The 16,449-nt window shown below is 47.3% G+C and overlaps 5 protein-coding genes across 5 annotated transcripts; 2 read left to right on the forward strand and 3 right to left on the reverse strand.

The window, feature by feature from the left end:
* Positions 1-22: 22 nt before the first annotated feature.
* On the reverse strand, positions 23-3,213 carry FSUBG_2330 (nitrate assimilation regulatory nirA; the record flags this gene model as incomplete). Its single annotated transcript, XM_036680092.1, has 6 exons — positions 23-551; positions 859-1,434; positions 1,508-1,861; positions 1,906-2,222; positions 2,270-2,950; positions 3,007-3,213. The coding sequence occupies 6 exons, from the start codon at positions 3,211-3,213 to the stop codon at positions 23-25; spliced, it is 2,664 nt and encodes an 887-aa protein (XP_036542250.1).
* A 1,173-nt stretch (positions 3,214-4,386) lies between these two features.
* FSUBG_2331 (uncharacterized protein) lies at positions 4,387-5,811 on the forward strand (the record flags this gene model as incomplete). Its single annotated transcript, XM_036680093.1, has 5 exons — positions 4,387-4,443; positions 4,508-4,996; positions 5,042-5,256; positions 5,323-5,674; positions 5,728-5,811. The coding sequence occupies 5 exons, from the start codon at positions 4,387-4,389 to the stop codon at positions 5,809-5,811; spliced, it is 1,197 nt and encodes a 398-aa protein (XP_036542251.1).
* A 375-nt stretch (positions 5,812-6,186) lies between these two features.
* FSUBG_2332 (siderophore biosynthesis) lies at positions 6,187-6,786 on the reverse strand (the record flags this gene model as incomplete). The annotated part of the gene is made up of 1 exon (XM_036680094.1): positions 6,187-6,786. The coding sequence occupies one exon, from the start codon at positions 6,784-6,786 to the stop codon at positions 6,187-6,189; it is 600 nt and encodes a 199-aa protein (XP_036542252.1).
* Positions 6,787-7,760: 974 nt separating this feature from the next.
* FSUBG_2333 (threonine synthase) lies at positions 7,761-9,612 on the forward strand (the record flags this gene model as incomplete). Its single annotated transcript, XM_036680095.1, has 5 exons — positions 7,761-7,826; positions 7,878-7,964; positions 8,048-8,374; positions 8,425-8,589; positions 8,638-9,612. The coding sequence occupies 5 exons, from the start codon at positions 7,761-7,763 to the stop codon at positions 9,610-9,612; spliced, it is 1,620 nt and encodes a 539-aa protein (XP_036542253.1).
* Positions 9,613-13,336: 3,724 nt separating this feature from the next.
* FSUBG_2335 (uncharacterized protein) lies at positions 13,337-15,969 on the reverse strand (the record flags this gene model as incomplete). The annotated part of the gene is made up of 2 exons (XM_036680096.1): positions 13,337-13,958; positions 14,309-15,969. The coding sequence occupies 2 exons, from the start codon at positions 15,967-15,969 to the stop codon at positions 13,337-13,339; spliced, it is 2,283 nt and encodes a 760-aa protein (XP_036542254.1).
* Positions 15,970-16,449: the final 480 nt, after the last annotated feature.

A 16,449-nucleotide genomic window follows, 5' to 3' on the forward strand; every position in this document is an offset into this window, starting at 1 on the left:
GCAAGAGAAGAATAACGTCCTCTTACAAAGAGAGCTCAGAGAGCCCAATCCCTGGCCACATGGCCTCGAGACCATGTTGGAGGAATATTACAACGAGAGTCGTAAGGAAAACAGGAGCGAACAAGCGCAGCCATCTTCGGAACAGTGAAGATGCAATCATCTCTCCTAGTTGCTCAAACTTTGCCGCATGTATCAGCCGCAAGGGAGTGGCCGAAAGTGCGTATCCCGAGGTAACGAAGAAGAATGCAACTGCAAAGTGTCCTCCACTAAACAGTAGGCGAAAGATGGGCATCGTAGCTAGCTCATATCTCCCCCTGTATCCGAAGGAGCGCTCAAGCATGATGGCTTCGACATCGTCTCGTGGGAATTGCTGATGATGATGAAAATATACGAGGAGGGCCCCAATACCTCGAAGGCCTTGAAGCCACGAGACAGATCCGCTAGAGATCGTGGGAGCTGTCATTGTTGGTTGTGGTGATGGTGAAAGCGGAAGGCCAAGTGATGAGGTTTCGTAGTATGTATGAACAGTGAGTAAATGTGACGAGTTAGAGCTGCGCAGGGCAGCCATTTTATAAGTCTGATGGGCGGGGTCTGGCTGACCCTAGCGACCAACACCTATATGTAACCAGGGTGAAGATAATCCACGTCATCTGAAGGTTGTATTAATGTTTGTTCCGAATACTAGACTCTAATGAGATTTCCAGAACCCTGAAGTCTAGTCTAAATAAGAGAGTCTTGATTTCGCCGTATAATTTAGTCCGTTTTGTATGACAACGCCCAGCTTAGCTTTCCCTCCCTCCAGATATCATCCCCAAAATCGACCGTCCAGAGTTCTCCCCCAGTGTCAGCATCGCAAACCTCTGAATCCAGTTCCCATCTGGCTGCTTATTTGGATCATTCGCTATACGCAGAATATCCGGAGGACAGTGACTCTCCATATACATTTTCCTCTCCTGCGACTTCTCCGGCCTTTCAGGCGGAATAGTTATAAAGCTCTGAAGAATCGTCGCATCACTCGCTGTCATATTCGCGAGAACATCCCGCAACAATGTTCTTGGTAAGTAGTAACCTCTCCCCTGATCACTGAGACCCTTCTGGGCTATTAAAAGCGTAGCCCTTGCTTCTTTAGGATCTGTGTCTCCAACATCTAATCCAGATCCCGTCATGATATGTCCTGGCTCCGTAGATGTTGTCAAGGATTCGGTTTTCTTGAGGGATAGAAATGCTAGCATTGCGAGAAAGCGTGTTAACATCATGTTTCCGTATTCAAAACTATGTCGAAGGTAGTGAATTCGTAGAATGGTCTCGAAGTAGCCTCGGTATTTGGAGAGGCTTGTTTGAAGTTGTTCTTCTTCGGGAAGGTTTGGGGCTTGTCTTTGCGCTCCTGGTGCAAGAACTTCGTAAAGTTGAATCATGACATAGCAGTGGTGTAGACTGAGAGATGTTAATAACTGTCTAAGCACTTTACAGTATTCTCTTGGGTCTGGGTGAGATAGGGACAACGTACTGTATCTTTAGTTGTGAAGGGGAAACAATCTTCGTTGGCGACAGTGGTTCTGGCATGGATTTATACCATGCATCCAATCTTTTGGTGATTTCAATCATCTTTTTACCCCCGTTTTGAAACAAGTAAGAATCAGTTGAATCTTCCTGGATTTCTAACATGGCCTCGTTAAGAACTACACTAAAGTTCATCTTTGCTTTGAAAACTAAGCCAATCTTCAGTGGCACCAGTGTTAAACTGGAAGGATACTTCAGCCAAATTTCACCAAACCAGTCTGGATCGCGGTCAGGATCGGGAAGCGGAGTCTTTGGTGGTGCTTTTAACAACGGCTGTGTCATGAATTGGTAACTCAGTGTACTACTTTGTCAGGAACTGAGTTTCGGGAAGGGGAGAATCCTTACCACTGCCAGTGAAACAAAGACCAGGCTGTAAGATCATATGAGTTTCTCAACTTCTTGTTCATGATGTATGTCGTCGGTTCGAATAATCCCAACTCATGTGCTATTTCTATTGACCGGACGAGGAATGCTGATGATAAAAAGTCCATATCGAACATATTGACGATAGTATTCAAGATCAGAGCTGCTTGCAGCGTTGTCAAACTTCTGTTATGCGTCACCTCAACTATCCATAGCCTTCTAGCTTCTTCGAGGAATTTATAGCCAAGGCTATTGGGATTCCAATACTCTGCGGGCTCGTTCACATAGTTTTGACATTGCTGACAGCTTGTTAGCGTGAGATATATGGTAGAGAAAGGGTAAATACGCATCCAACTGCTAGAACAGCATTGACGAGCAGTGATGAGCAAAATGTGTTGGATCCATTGACCATATCATCCAAGAAGTAGTCCTTGTGGAAGAACGTGAACCAGTCATATTCCTGGAGGAAATAAGCACGTATAAGCTCCCTCATCGTATCATTGCTAACGTCCACAGTAGTCCATTTCGAAGGTACTATCTCATCTAGCCTTGAGTCGACGATCGTTGCCGCATGATGAGGCCTCAAATACTGCGCCCGACATCCCAAATCTGTCTCTGTAAAGTCCGGAGATGCAATGCTAACAATATCATCTCTTGTGCTCCATTCATGTATGAGAGATTTCATGAAGGGATTATCGTCAGTCTGGAGATATGTAGGCATGAGCGGTGAGTAGATAAACTGATACCTAGACCTTGTTTCTGGTTCGAGTTGTACTTGGAGGAGTAAATCGGCACTTGAAAGTTGACGCATCAAAGTTTCGGCGTCAACACCAGCTTGTATCCGTCGGACGATTTCAAGTGCTTCAGTTCGTGGTCGTGTTTGAATGGCTCGATATACGACCGCTGCAGGGTGTGATTCTAGAAGTTCCTCGTATTTATCACGATAGTCTGAGACTGGCGTCGCTCTGTAAACACACTCGGATTTCCGTGCACGACATTGAGAGCACACCGGCCGAGCTCCGTTACACTATGTACACCAATGAGCTTCTGACCCAGGCATCAAGTCAAGAGATTAATACTGACCTTTACTTTCTTCTGTCGACACGCTTCGCATGCCAAGGGTGTTGGGGCTCGTTTTCTTGCTAGGGGAGCAGTCTGATAGTGAGAAGAACTTTCAGCTGGCTCAGGCCGAGCAGCTGGGAGTAGACGTCGAGGAGCGCCAGTTTGAGTTGTCTCTTGAGCTGATGATGTCGATGCATCGGAAATGCTTGAAGTCCTATGGGGTATCATGTTTGAGAAGTTGATGTAGCTTAGTAGGTATTCAGAAGTCCCATGGTTTTAACGAGTGATATCGAAGAACAAGGCCCTTGTTCGAATTGTGAGGTCATTCAAGTGCGTAAGTGACTCATATGTCAATCAGTTTCTTGGTAAGGAATTCTAATCCGCTTTTTCGATGTTCGAAACATGATGTCATGGTGGTTCAACCATGATGTGCTTTGTTTCTTGGGAGCTACCAGAGCCTTTTTATCACATACACCTTCTGATTCGTCGAGCCAACGGCTCCGGCGTATGTCCTATACTTCTAATAGGCTGGTTCCTTGTGGTGCAGTTCTCATTGAAATGAGCTGATGGAGCCGCAACGCCTCCTTATCGTCGAGTCTACACGATCCCCGCAGCCCAAGTTTCATCGCTTCAGTTATCACTCCATACAACTCTGAAATATCCGGTTAATTAGCTGCTATGAGAACTGGCCCTTGTGTTGTCGATATTGTCAAACTGTTGTATTCGTGGAAAGTCATCATAGTTCAACTACCAATTCCTGTTCATTGTTGTGTTGGTTGTGTAGCATCATATTTCTGGCGGTTAAAGCTTCATCAGATGGCCGTTCTGTAAAGACTGATGACCAATGATACAATGATCTCTGCTCTTCTGTGTTGTCAATTGGAGATCTTGAAGATCGGTAAGGAGGATCAGTCCCTGAAACTGCCACGTATAGAGCCCATCAGCAATCTCACATAATCCACAATCGAATTAGGAATTAAGAAAGGTATTAAAAACACTTAAAGGTGGATATCGTCATCTGAAATCCTATCATAAACCCGAATTCCGGCTGCCAATCTCACATTTGCCTTCTCCACCATCTGATAGCAGATCCCAGATCGGCCTATTATGCAATATCAAATATCAAGCTCCGGGATTTACACTCTTGGCTACCAAACTATTGAAAATCCAGGGTCCTGGTCGGCGGGAATTACCCAAACCGCTGTTATGACGCACCACGCGATCTGCACCAGGACATGCCACTATTCCCAACGTGGTCTTACCCAGCGCTGTCTTTTTTGTGGTGGGGAACATATCGCCTCACGAGCCAGGCCTGTAACATCATAAAAGACGTAAAATGGACTTATATCAAGGCAAAAAAAATTCATTTAGTATAGAATATCAAATTATCTGTTCGTTATTATGCCTGGCGTTCCGAGAAGCAGAGGCTGTAACTCTTGTCTGAAGCAGAAGAAGAAAGTAAGTACAAAGATCCAAAGGCTTCCTAGTAAAGTTTTTAAAGGAACCTACTCACATCAGCTAGTGTGACCAAGCCAAGCCAGCTTGCTCAAGATGTGCTCGGCTTGGAATTCCATGCATCGGCTCTGGCGAACAGAAATATGTCTTCAAACCGGTATCATTCACCAAGCCATTCAAAACCAGCTTTCCAAAAGCACGGAAACACGAGAAGTCCTCTCAGGTATCCATTATGCATAAGCCTCAAAACTCATCGACTCTCCTACAAGCCAAGTTTGTTGCGGCTCTGGAAATAACAGACTTTCGATATGGCCTCAATTGTTATGGGGACTTTCTAGAGCATATTCCCAAAATACTTGGTCACAGTCATGCTCTCGATGCTTCAGTTGATTTGATGATGAGTGCCTTGTCGTACCATTATACACATGAGGTTCCATCACAGGTCCTAGCCAAGTATGGCAGCGGTTTGAAAGTATTAAGAGGTCTCAAAGATAAGAAAGGTACACAACTAAATTTCGAAAACGTTGCAGCTTTTCAAATCGTGACGATTTGTCAGGTAAGTATATTCTTATGTAGAGATCAAGCACTGATGGACTCAAAGAGCTGGTTGGGGAAAACAGATGATGACTTGAAGAGCCATAGGCAGATCCTTGCATGGTTCATGGACACAGTAACAGAAAAAGGCTGGAGCAGCCCCTTTGAGCTTCAGTTACAAGAGACCTCATTGGTAGCTCTGTTTTTCGAGGCTCTGGTTGATCCACGAATCGACTTGGAGCAATATGGCAATCGTCTAAGCCTGCAGCCGCGACAAAACACGTACGATTACAATCAAAATTTTCACGTTAGGTCTTCTCAAGTACAAGTGTTACTCAGGATACCAAGGCTGTTGCACGAACCTCTCCACTACGTGGAGGAAATCAAAACCACGTATAGAAAGTTGCAGGACGATCATACAACAATACAGCACCGCGTCGAGAGTGTGAAACAGCAGAAGCTTCCTTCTGAAAGATTACAAGGTCAACAAAAGCTTATCCACAGGCTTCATGTCGCGGAAGCAATCCTTTTCACGGCAGCACTAGCTTTGAACAGAATACTTCGAGCAACGTACCTAGATGATAGCGTCTTACTCTTGGAAGCATCAACATTGGCGAACGAACTTATCACCGTTGCCAAAGCGGTATCCCATTACAGACCTCTTGGTGCCAGCTATATCCCGCCATGCCTAGTAGCTGCAGTAAGTCAATCTCCGGCTGGTACGCATATTGAGATTGCTGATCGCTTTTGTAGTGGGCGATGACAAGTGTTTGGAATCCCAGAAAAGTGACATTGAGGCACTGTTCATGGAATATCAGCACGATTATACTCGCATAAAGTGGATGGACCTGGCTGTATCACTGAAGGGACTAAAAGGGTTGCTGCTTGGACGAATATCTGAATCCAATAGGCGAGACGAAGTCGAAAAATCTGATATCAATAGAGATCTCGAGATGTTGATGGTCTATTATAAGGCGGTCTTTGGGTCCATTGGCAGCTACCTCTTCCCGTCAAGCTGAGGCTCCTGTTCGTCAATCCTGTAAAAGTTGAAAATGAGAATTGGTCAGAAAACCAAGATTCGAGCTTTGCTTATGGTGGGAAAATTAAATATTATTCATGTCAAAGAGTTGGCATCATTAGAGATTAACGCTATTCTTTGAGTGATGCCGTGAATCAATATGATCCCATTAGTCGTTAATTTGTAGGACCAGATTAGAGGAGCACAATTGCTCCAAGCGCAACGCCAGCAACGGCAATAAGAGACGCCTCCATGACTCGAGCCGCATTAGCCGCAGCAGTAGTAGCCGCAGGAGCAGGTGTAGAAGCAGAAACAGCCTCGTCAGTCGATTTAGTCGCCGATGGCAGCACAGGAGCCACAGTAGTTGATCCCGTCGCCGCCGTGACTCGAATCGATTCAAGCGGTTCCGCCGATTCGGACACGACATGCCTCGTCGTAGTCCTCGTCTCAACCTCAATCACAGTACTAGGCTCAGCAGTTTTCGTCACTGTCGTTTCCGATGTCGTCTCCGCAGCTGCAGCAACGAGCGTAGTCGAAGGTTTCCAACACGAGAGATACGAGGTTCCGATGGTCTCGGTGCCGGTATATCCGGCACATCCAGGCACGCCAGTCTTTGGGGGTGCTCGGCCGCCGCCGCAGTCGAGAGGATCACAGATCATACCGTCGTCGGGGTCAAACCAATGGACTATTTTATCTTGGCATGTTGTGTAGCTGTGAGTTGAACAGCCGAATCCAAGGGCTTGCTCGGCGAGCATGAGCAGTGGGATAGCAGTCAAAAGAGCTGATTTAACCATTTTGGAGGTTCGAGTGGGTCTTGTAAACGAGTGACAAGTTTAACGAGAGATTTGACATTGGATTTTTTGACACGGAGGACGGCCGTGCTTTAAACGAAAATCTCACAGGGGTCTTGAGAGTATTACCCGGTGACTGACTTGATGAGCCAGTTGAGTTGTAACGTAAGATATTTAGCGTTCGCCAAATCCTTCTGCTGGCGGCTGAATTGTTGTCCTATGACCTCTATACGACCCATGCTGTAGGAGATTACGGTCGAAGCGAATGGGTTAGTTCAAGAAAGAAGAGCTTTGATTGGTTGGTGAAGCTCGTAATCTCTTTGCTGTGCCGTTCTTCCATCCCCTGTAAGAAGAAATACGATGAGCTGCGCCTTGGTATTAAGGTACGTTGGCGGATCGACTTCAGGGATTATTGGGCCAAGAGGAGAAGTCACCGAGTTGACAAGACGAGGCTATTGTTTTCACCTGGAGAGATGAGAAACGAGGTGGCTTTAGTTCCTTGTTGGGTCGAAAGTCATTATAAGGATGAAAACGTAAGATAAATAACGGTAATAGCCAAATTCAATAAACCCGTCAATTCATCTTCTTAAACTAAGGCTGTCAATATCACACTTAGGATTGTTAGGTGATCATGCAGTTTGGGGGACATCTTATATGACAATGAGAGATTTTCTCTTATAGCGCAACATGAAATCCAAAGGCTTTAATAAACATCTTATAGCAGCTCTATAGATCTCTATCAAACTGAATATGCAAAGTAGTATAAAAAATAATAATGAACCAATCATCTCAACTGTATACATTATGACTCTATTTCATCTCCTGGTCCCAATTAGTGCACCCTGCCCCGGCTCCGGTTCCGATACCGGCCGGTCGATTAAAATTCCGGCGGGGTGGCTTCCATTCGCGACTCATTCCATCCCATTTCCCAACGAGGGGCACCAAGAATTTTCCAAGCATCAACAACCAAAACAACAATGGCCACCGATTCGACGCATACGCAATCGCAAGTCTTCCTCTCCACAAGAGGTGGCGACTATGGTGTACGATCTATCCGCCAATACTCGAATTGACACTCTGCTGACCACTAAAAGCTCTCCTTCGAGACCATTGTCCTAAAGGGATTGGCTGCCGATGGCGGTCTTTTCCTCCCTCATGAGATTCCCGCTGCGACAGAATGGGTGCGTACGAGCCGATTCCCCCAATCCTTTTTAGCTGCGATCGAAAGCGACGAATGTTGGGATGACGATTAACACGATACTAGCAAAGCTGGAAAGACCTCTCGTACCAGGAATTGGCCTTCCAGATCTTCAGCCTGTACATCTCCCGCAGCGAAATCCCCGCCGAAGACCTACAAGGCATCATCAACCGAAGCTACTCTACGTTCCGCGCCGACGAAGTCACACCCCTCGTCCAGCTCAAGGACAACCTACACCTCCTCGAACTCTTCCATGGCCCTAGTTACTCCTTCAAGGACTGCGCGCTGCAGTTCCTCGGCAACCTTTTCGAGTATCTCCTCGCGCGAAAGAACGAGGGCAAGGAGGGCAAGGACCGACATCACTTGACTGTTGTTGGTGCGACGAGTGGTGATGTGAGTCACGCTGTGGCCTGATTGCGGTAATATCCTAACGTGTGAACTAGACTGGTTCCGCTGCTATTCATGGCTTGAGGGGTAAGAAGGACGTGTCTGTCACTATTCTGCATCCCAAGGGCCGTGTCAGCCCGATCCAGGAGCTTCAGATGACTACGTGCACTGATGCCAATGTGCACAACCTTGCCGTTACCGGCACTTTTGACGACTGCCAGGTGAGTACGCCCATTGCACGCCCTTCGCGCCGCGCTAACGAATGTTAGGACATCGTCAAAGCCCTCTTTGGCGACCCGGAGACCAACGCCTCCCTCAAGCTCGGCGCCGTCAACTCCATCAACTTCTCTCGCATCCTCGCCCAGATCGTGTACTACTTCCACTCCTACTTCTCCCTCGCCAAGAAGTCCTCCACCTTCAAGGTCGGCGACAAGGTGCGCTTCGTCGTGCCCACCGGAAACTTTGGCGACATCCTCGCCGGCTACTTCGCCACCCGCATGGGTCTTCCCGTCGACAAGCTTGTTATCGCGACTAACGAGAACGATATCCTTGATCGATTCTGGAAGTCCGGAAAGTACGAGAAGCAGCCTGCCAAGGGCCCCGAGGTCCAGGGTGGTCTTGAGGTCGATGGCGTCAAGGCCCATGAGGAGGGCGTCAAGGAGACTCTGAGCCCTGCTATGGATATTTTAGTTTCGAGCAACTTCGAGCGTCTGCTTTGGTTCTTGGCTTACGAGTTTGCTGCTACTGTTGGTATGGATGTTGAGTTCAACCGCAAGCAAGCTGGTCAAGAAGTCGCCACTTGGCTCAAGGATCTCAAGGTCAAGGGTGGTTTCGGTCCCGTTTACGTCGACGTTCTTAACAGCGCCCGCAAGACTTTCGAGAGCGAGCGCGTCAGCGACCCCGAGACCCTTGAGACCATCAAGAGCATCTACGAGCAATTCAGCTACGTTCTCGACCCCCACTCCTCCATCGGCGTCACCGCCTCTCTCCGATCTGCCAAACGCGCCGAGGCCAACATCCCTCACATTTCTCTGTGCACAGCTCACCCCGCCAAGTTCGCTGGTGCTGTTGAGCTTGCGCTCAAGGATGAGAAGGACTTTAACTTCCAGGAGAAGGTTCTTCCCGAGGAGTTTGTCGGTCTTGAGAAGTTGCCCAAGCGAGTTTCTGATGTTTCGAATGATTGGAAGGCTGTGAGGGAGCTTGTTAAGGAGCAGGTTGAGAAGGAGCTTAGCGGACAGCGATGAATGGGAGATGAAAGGTGTTGGTTCTGGGTTTCGAATGCATATTTAGAGGGTCAAAATGATCGAAAGACAAAAGACAAAAGACGAACTAGACATATTTTCTGAATTTTCTGAGTCTGTATATGAAATGATCAAGTGATGAAGTGATTGTTACGGAGCCGGTTTCGGAACGTATTATCCTCACCCAGCTCTATTTGAAAATATGCCTTGCTTTGCCTTGTCGAACCATTTTTTGGCGCTATTTACGTGCTTGAATAGCACGTGGCTAATTTCAGAGGTTTGGCTGGTGTAAATGAATCACCAAGCCTGTGAATTGTTCAGCTGCCAAGACGACCCCTGCTTCCAGCCAATATGCCTTGGCGTTTTGATAAAGGCTCTACGTCCTCGACCAAACTTCAAAGACTTGTCAAAGCACATAATAATCAGATCATATTTGGCAAAAATGAGACCTCATTTGCTCACTCTGCCTTTGCTCTCATGTCTGGTTAGTATATCAGCTGCAGCCAACACCGAAAGCGACTATCTAGCAACCGTCACCCTCGCCCCAACCGCCTCTGGAGCCGAAGCTTTTGATCTCGAAGAAAAGCGCGCAGAATGTTTTCAAGCGTGTTACAAGACTTATGGAAACTACAAGTCTTGTACTAGAGGAGGTGTTGTTCAGTGCTGGTGTAACGAGTCTAATGATTGGGTTGAAAGAGAGGAGGATTGTGTTTGGGATATCTGTGGCCCATCTGCTTACAACCGTGAGTTTGATTCCATGGACATGTTGTGAGACCAAAGACTGACCTTGCGTTAGTATATGCCACTGTTTTGAGGAGGGTTTGTGAAACTGTTACGGCTTCTGCTAGTCAAGCTACTGAGACTGGATCAACGGTTAGTTCTCTTAGAGCTGAGCTTTGGAGGTAGTATTCTAACATGCAACAGTCTTCTGATGAGAAGATAACTTCAACTTCGGAAGAGACTACGAGCAGAAGCACAGCTGAAACTACAAGCAAAACTGAAACTAGTCAAGCTCAAGCAACAGAGACCTCAACTTCTGGTAGTGGTTCCACAGCCGCTAGCAGTGAGAGAGCAGCAGCAGCTACGAGTTCTGAACCTAACAGTGCTTGGAAAATGGGGTCGTCGTTGGGTGTTTCGGCTGCTCTGACTATTGGCGCAGTCTATCTTGCTAGGATGGCTTTTTAGTATTGCAGTCGTGTGCGAGAGCTGAAAGTATATTAGATAACTACACACCATATCTGCTCAGCATCAAATGTTATCTCTCAGAAGTCCTTCAGGAGTATTCAAACTCCCAATATCGATGTAGGGTGCCAACGACTGGTCTAAAGACCTCCTAAAGATACACTAAAGTTACCTAAGTATTCTCAAACCTTAGGAGACAGGTCATGGGCTTCCTTCTGCTCCATAAAGAGTATTTAATAACTTTAGAGTATCTTTCCGAATTCAAAAGTCTTTGTCAACGAGGCAGTAGTCAGTTTTGGAGTTGATCTTTGGTTGGCCACCGACACACTCCTACGTCACTGCACAACCAAGTTCAAAATTACAAGACTAACCTCACGTTAGAGCTTAGTGAAACCAATATCCTTATCATTTACCGATATCAAATTGAGGATCAGATATCTAGTCGTGGCACTGCGTCATCGCTCCACAACCTCCCCCGGAAAACGGCAAGGCGGATGCGGGGCTCTAGAACCTTTTGGGTATGTCAAATAGTTCCCTAGTAAATGATCGTCACGGAGCTGAAGCAATGAGGCCGAGATCTACATGTCAGTAAACGAATTTGAAACCAAGTAAGGGTCCGATGCTTGGTTGCCTTTATCAGACTTAGTTCTGCGGCAAATCCTTTGGGTCATATTTAAGGTGCTGTTAGCTCAGGTCCTTGTATTTACCATACTGTCAAGTTATATTACGAGATCAATTACCCAGAAATTCTACATATTTGAGACATGAATCATGATAGAAACGTGGCAGGTTATACTGGCTGGCGCTACTCTCTCTGGGTACCTGCTGGCTTTGCTACACCCAGATAACCAGAAGTCAATATTTTTGCTTGGCTTCTTAGCGACGTTGTGCTTAGAGACAGTCCTCTGGTGCATTTACAGGATCTTAATACGTCCTCGATTCATTTCACCACTTCGTCATATCCCCACGCCTGGAGGAAATCACTGGCTTTGGGGCCATGGGATGAAGCTGCATCGAGAGTCGTACTGCTCACCAGTGAGAGAATGGTAAGTAGACCTCTACCTGAATCCTTTAACGCAGTTCATAAATCTGGGGAATAGGAACGAAACAGTCCCGAACAATGGCTTCTTGCGATATCTCGGCTTCTTCAACGCTGAGAGAATCGTTCTCACATCTCCCGATGCCCTTCACGAAGTTCTCGTCACACAGAACTACTCTTTCCCAAAGCCTGCTAGCTTGAGAGAAACAGCTGGGCGATTTCTAGGAATAGGGCTTGTCCTGTCTGAGGGAGATGCCCATAAGTTGCAGAGAAGAAGCATGAATCCTGCTTTTGCACCCCAGAAACATTAAAGCTCTGTATCCACTATTCTGGGATAAGACGAGAGAGATGGTCGAGAGAATCACAGCTGATGGACTTGAGACGGTGGAGAGTAACACTCGATCTCATCGGCGTAGCTGGACTGGGAAAGGATTTTGGAGCCATACAAGATGCGAAGAACGAGATGGTGAAGACATAAGATATTGTGTTCCAACCATCAGCTCAAGCCCGCATGCTACACCTTATCGAGAGTCTTGTTCCAGCTTGGGTTCTCACAACTTTATCTATTAAGCTCAACTCAGATATGAGCCAGGCAGCCCGATCGATACGCGAGACGTGCAGAGATATAATCTCCTCGAAGCAGAAGAAGCTGAAGGACAAGAAATTGGATGATATGGATATCATGTCTGCGGAGATACGGACTGGGACGTTCACTGAGGATGGACTTATTGACCAAGCCATGACATTGCTTGCCGCTGGTAAGTCTTCCCCTCCAGCACTTTGCCACAACTGACAGTTGCAGGCCATGATACAACGGGAGCGGCGTTCACATGGGGCATCTACCTCCTCGCCAAGCACCCAGAAGTCCAAGACCGACTCCGCCACGAAATCCACCAACGTCTCCCTCCCCTAACCCAAGCAAAAGAAACCCCCATATCAAGCGTCAACATCGACTCAATGCCCTATCTCCAAGCAGTCTGCAGCGAAATCCTACGTTTCTACGGCCCCGTCCCCCAAACTCTCCGCGAAGCAGCCCACGACACCATCATTCTCGATCAATTCATACCCAAAGGCACACGTATCGTCATAGCACCGTGGGCTACAACCACTGCTCTAAGCTCTGGGGCTCAGATGCCCATTTGTTCAAGCCCGATAGATGGTTGGGTGAGAGTGCGCATGGAGGTGCGGAGAGTAAATATGGGTTTTTGTCATTTTTGCAGGGTCCGAGGGCGTGTATTGGACAGGGGTTTGCGAGGGCTGAGTTGGCGTGTTTGATGGCGGGATGGGTTGGGAGTTTTGAGTTCGAGTTAAAGGATAGGAGATTGATGGATGAGAGGGCTGTTGATGTTAAGGGGGGTCTTACTACGAAACTGGCTGGTGGGTTACATGTGAAGGTGAAAAGATTAGAAGAGTGGTAGAAGACTTGGACATATAGACTACACATCGACAACAATTTGAAGCAGATCAGGTTTATTATATGCCTACATCGGGGAACTATCCAACACTCTACAGCTTAGCTCTCTTCTCACCAGCAACATCCCCCAACCACTCCCCCACAAACCCAACACAATCATCCATCCTCTCATAAACAACCTGATGCGTCCCCTCTACCCACTTAACATCAACCCTCTCCTTCAATTTCCCAACATCAGCCTCGAACATCTTCGCCGGCACAGCAAAAGGTCTCTTGGGCATGATAGCAAGCAACGCAACGCTTATATCCTTGAACCGATCATAGCACTCGGCGGGAGTTTGCTTGTCGTACCATAAAGCCCAGTCAAATCGTGGATGGGCGATGAGCTTGACGCCTCCCTTTTCGCTGGGGATTACGCCGTGTTGGGTGAACATACGGATAGCGCGTTCGTCCCAGTTTCGAGTACGTTTATTCTCACGGAGTGCGGTTTCGACAGCGTTACTATCGGGGAACTTTTCCTTGAGGCCGAGACAGAATATCTCTTTGGGAAGCTTTATCATGGCGTCGTTGATCTTACCTGCTGGAATCATAGCTGGGTCGACCACCATTAGGCTGCTGAAGATATTTGGTGCGTGGACGGAAGCTAGGATGGAAGAGTATGATGTATCAGTCTTGACTTGGTTGTTATCAGATATTGTCAGGATAACAAAGATCCTGACTGATCGATTCATATTAAACTTTTTGTATTCATACACTTATAATTTGGCCTTTATGACACCGTAATCCAAAAGAATGTTCCCTAACTCTCCGTCCCCCTAGTATCAACCTGTCCAAGTCTGACACTCTCATCATGTTCAATCCTCACTATCACCCTTCCAGCCTCCTTCTGCAAATCATCCAAGTCCATCTCCTGCGTATGACCTACAACATTAGGTCCACAAAACAACAACGGAAGAATCGAAGTCTTCCACACCGGCATTCCCGGGTTAGTGAGCCCCTGAACAACGGCGACTATCAACAAGAGCATTGTGATGGCCATCAGACCAGCCGGCAACAGCACCCACCGCCAGTCAAAAACAGTACAGATAGCCATCTCTGTAGCTATGCCTGAAGCCTTGTCGTTCTCTTCCATGGAACTACCCTTTATACCCTGCTTGCGGAAGTTGTTTGTTATGGCGGTTGTGAACATATCAAAGGCACCATCGAGACCTTCAAATGTTGAGTTGTAGAGTGGAGGTAACCACCATTGGTCACCACAATCAAGCTGGTCTTTTGCGCCGCCGACAGTATTAGCCAAGCAGACGGTGTTGAAGAGTGTTTTCTCAATGAAGCGTCTCAGTGCTTGCCGGTACCGAAAGGTGAGCTGGTATACACATTGATCCGGGACTGTGTAGTTGGTCCCGTCGACCGGGACAATGGTTCCAGAGTCTGAGGGATCCTTGGCTTGGGAAAAGTTGGCAAGTTTGTATTCCTTGCCATCGATCAAACAGGGCGTTTGCACGCCAACACGGTTTCCTGCCTCGTCATCGGCGGCCCTATTGTAATCGATGGGCTGCTCGTCAACCACCTTCTCAATAAGCGAACCTCTGTCTACCTTGCCGTAGTATTTCTTGATGCAAGGATAGAGGGCACAGGAAGTTGCTACGGCATATTGATAGCGCAGGGACACGGGCATTTTTGAGGTCAGCCTATCCTCAGGACACGTTGCGTTGGTGCTAGTAGTAACGTTACAACCCTGCTGCGTGAAGCTTAGGGTCGTGATGTTCGAAATAGCGACTTTGGCCAACTGGGCAAACCTAGAGTTGGGTGTGTCGAGCGCCCACTCTAAATCTCCAGGTATGACCATGACCTGGCTTCCGGTAACAGCCTGGACCCATTGCCCATTTGGCAGAGAGTAATTGTAAACCTTGCCAGCGTATCCACCGGCTCCAGTAGTGTTCGTCTTGCTAATGTTCAATTCGATCAACTCCGAGGTGTCGATGCAGGCACTACACATGGCAACAGAGGAGTGGGTTATTCCTTGGGAGTTTGCTGAAAATGTGCAGTTTCCAGTAGAGCAAGTTGCAGCTATGGCTGTGTCCTTGCCCGTAGGGTTGACAAGGCCATTCATCATGGCGACTTTCATATCACCTGACAGTTCAATGCTGGCGGCACCTGTATTAAAGCTTGAATTGATCGCAGGGACATAATGAGAGATTGGTAGAGATGCCTGCGCGCCTTGGACTGTTCTTGGGCAAGGAACTGTGCTGACAGACTGCTGGGCAAAGGGGGTGATTGCAGGAGATATGATAATCACAAGAGCGGCGATGATGCTCGTGAGTCGTGGAGGAACAGTCCAGAATAGCTTCAGTGCTCCAAGAATGCCACGACTAGCATTATTGAAATGATGAAGATCGGAGACAGGACGGGGCTGCTGCAAAGCATTCCATCCCATCTGGCCGATGAGCTCAGCCACAACGAGTAACATCGAGGCTCGCATGAAAGTGCTAAGGATAGCGATGATTGTGTTGAGACTGATGTCGTATGGCCATGGTTTCAAGACTCTATTGTTGTTCTGTGCTGGGATAACGATAGTGGCTATCAACAAGCCCAGAGCCAACAATAGCGACAGAGTCTCCCATAGCCAGGAACGAATAGGGCTAGGTTTTGCTTTTCGTGAAGAAACATCTTTGGTTGTGATACTGATGTCGTGGTGTTTGTGTTGTTGCCTTGAAAATGTCTCCATAATGAATGTTGTCTATGGTATGATGAACGCCACAGAAAGCACAGAGCAGCTTCCCTCTTTATCATTGACTCGAAGCGCTCCCCGAGTCCTAAGAATGCCTTGCCTTCTGCAAGCGAGAGGCGTGGTACTTAGCTCGTTGGGAGATTTGTTAGTCCTACCGCTAGAGATAGACGATGGCACTAACAGAGGTCAAGTACCCAGTTGCAGGGTTTAGTTTGTAGATGAAACGCATACAACCAGCATGCATAGACCACAGCCAATGACACGCGTCAATTTCGCGCTGAGACAAATTTCAATGGATCATCGCAGAATCCTTTTATTAGATCATGTCATGATCGTCAATTTATTCTGGACATTGAAAAGCTGTGAGAAGCACCTGTAGGCTTAACAATTCTTTTACAGTGAATAGAACCCTTGATGTTAGCACTATAACCTTGGACTGGCTTCAACATAAGGAAAAAAGACTTCAATTAGACATGG

Source organism: Fusarium subglutinans (genome assembly GCF_013396075.1).
Source record: "Fusarium subglutinans strain NRRL 66333 chromosome Unknown NRRL66333_c0000019, whole genome shotgun sequence".
In the NCBI taxonomy this organism is placed as follows: Eukaryota; Fungi; Ascomycota; class Sordariomycetes; order Hypocreales; family Nectriaceae; genus Fusarium; species Fusarium subglutinans.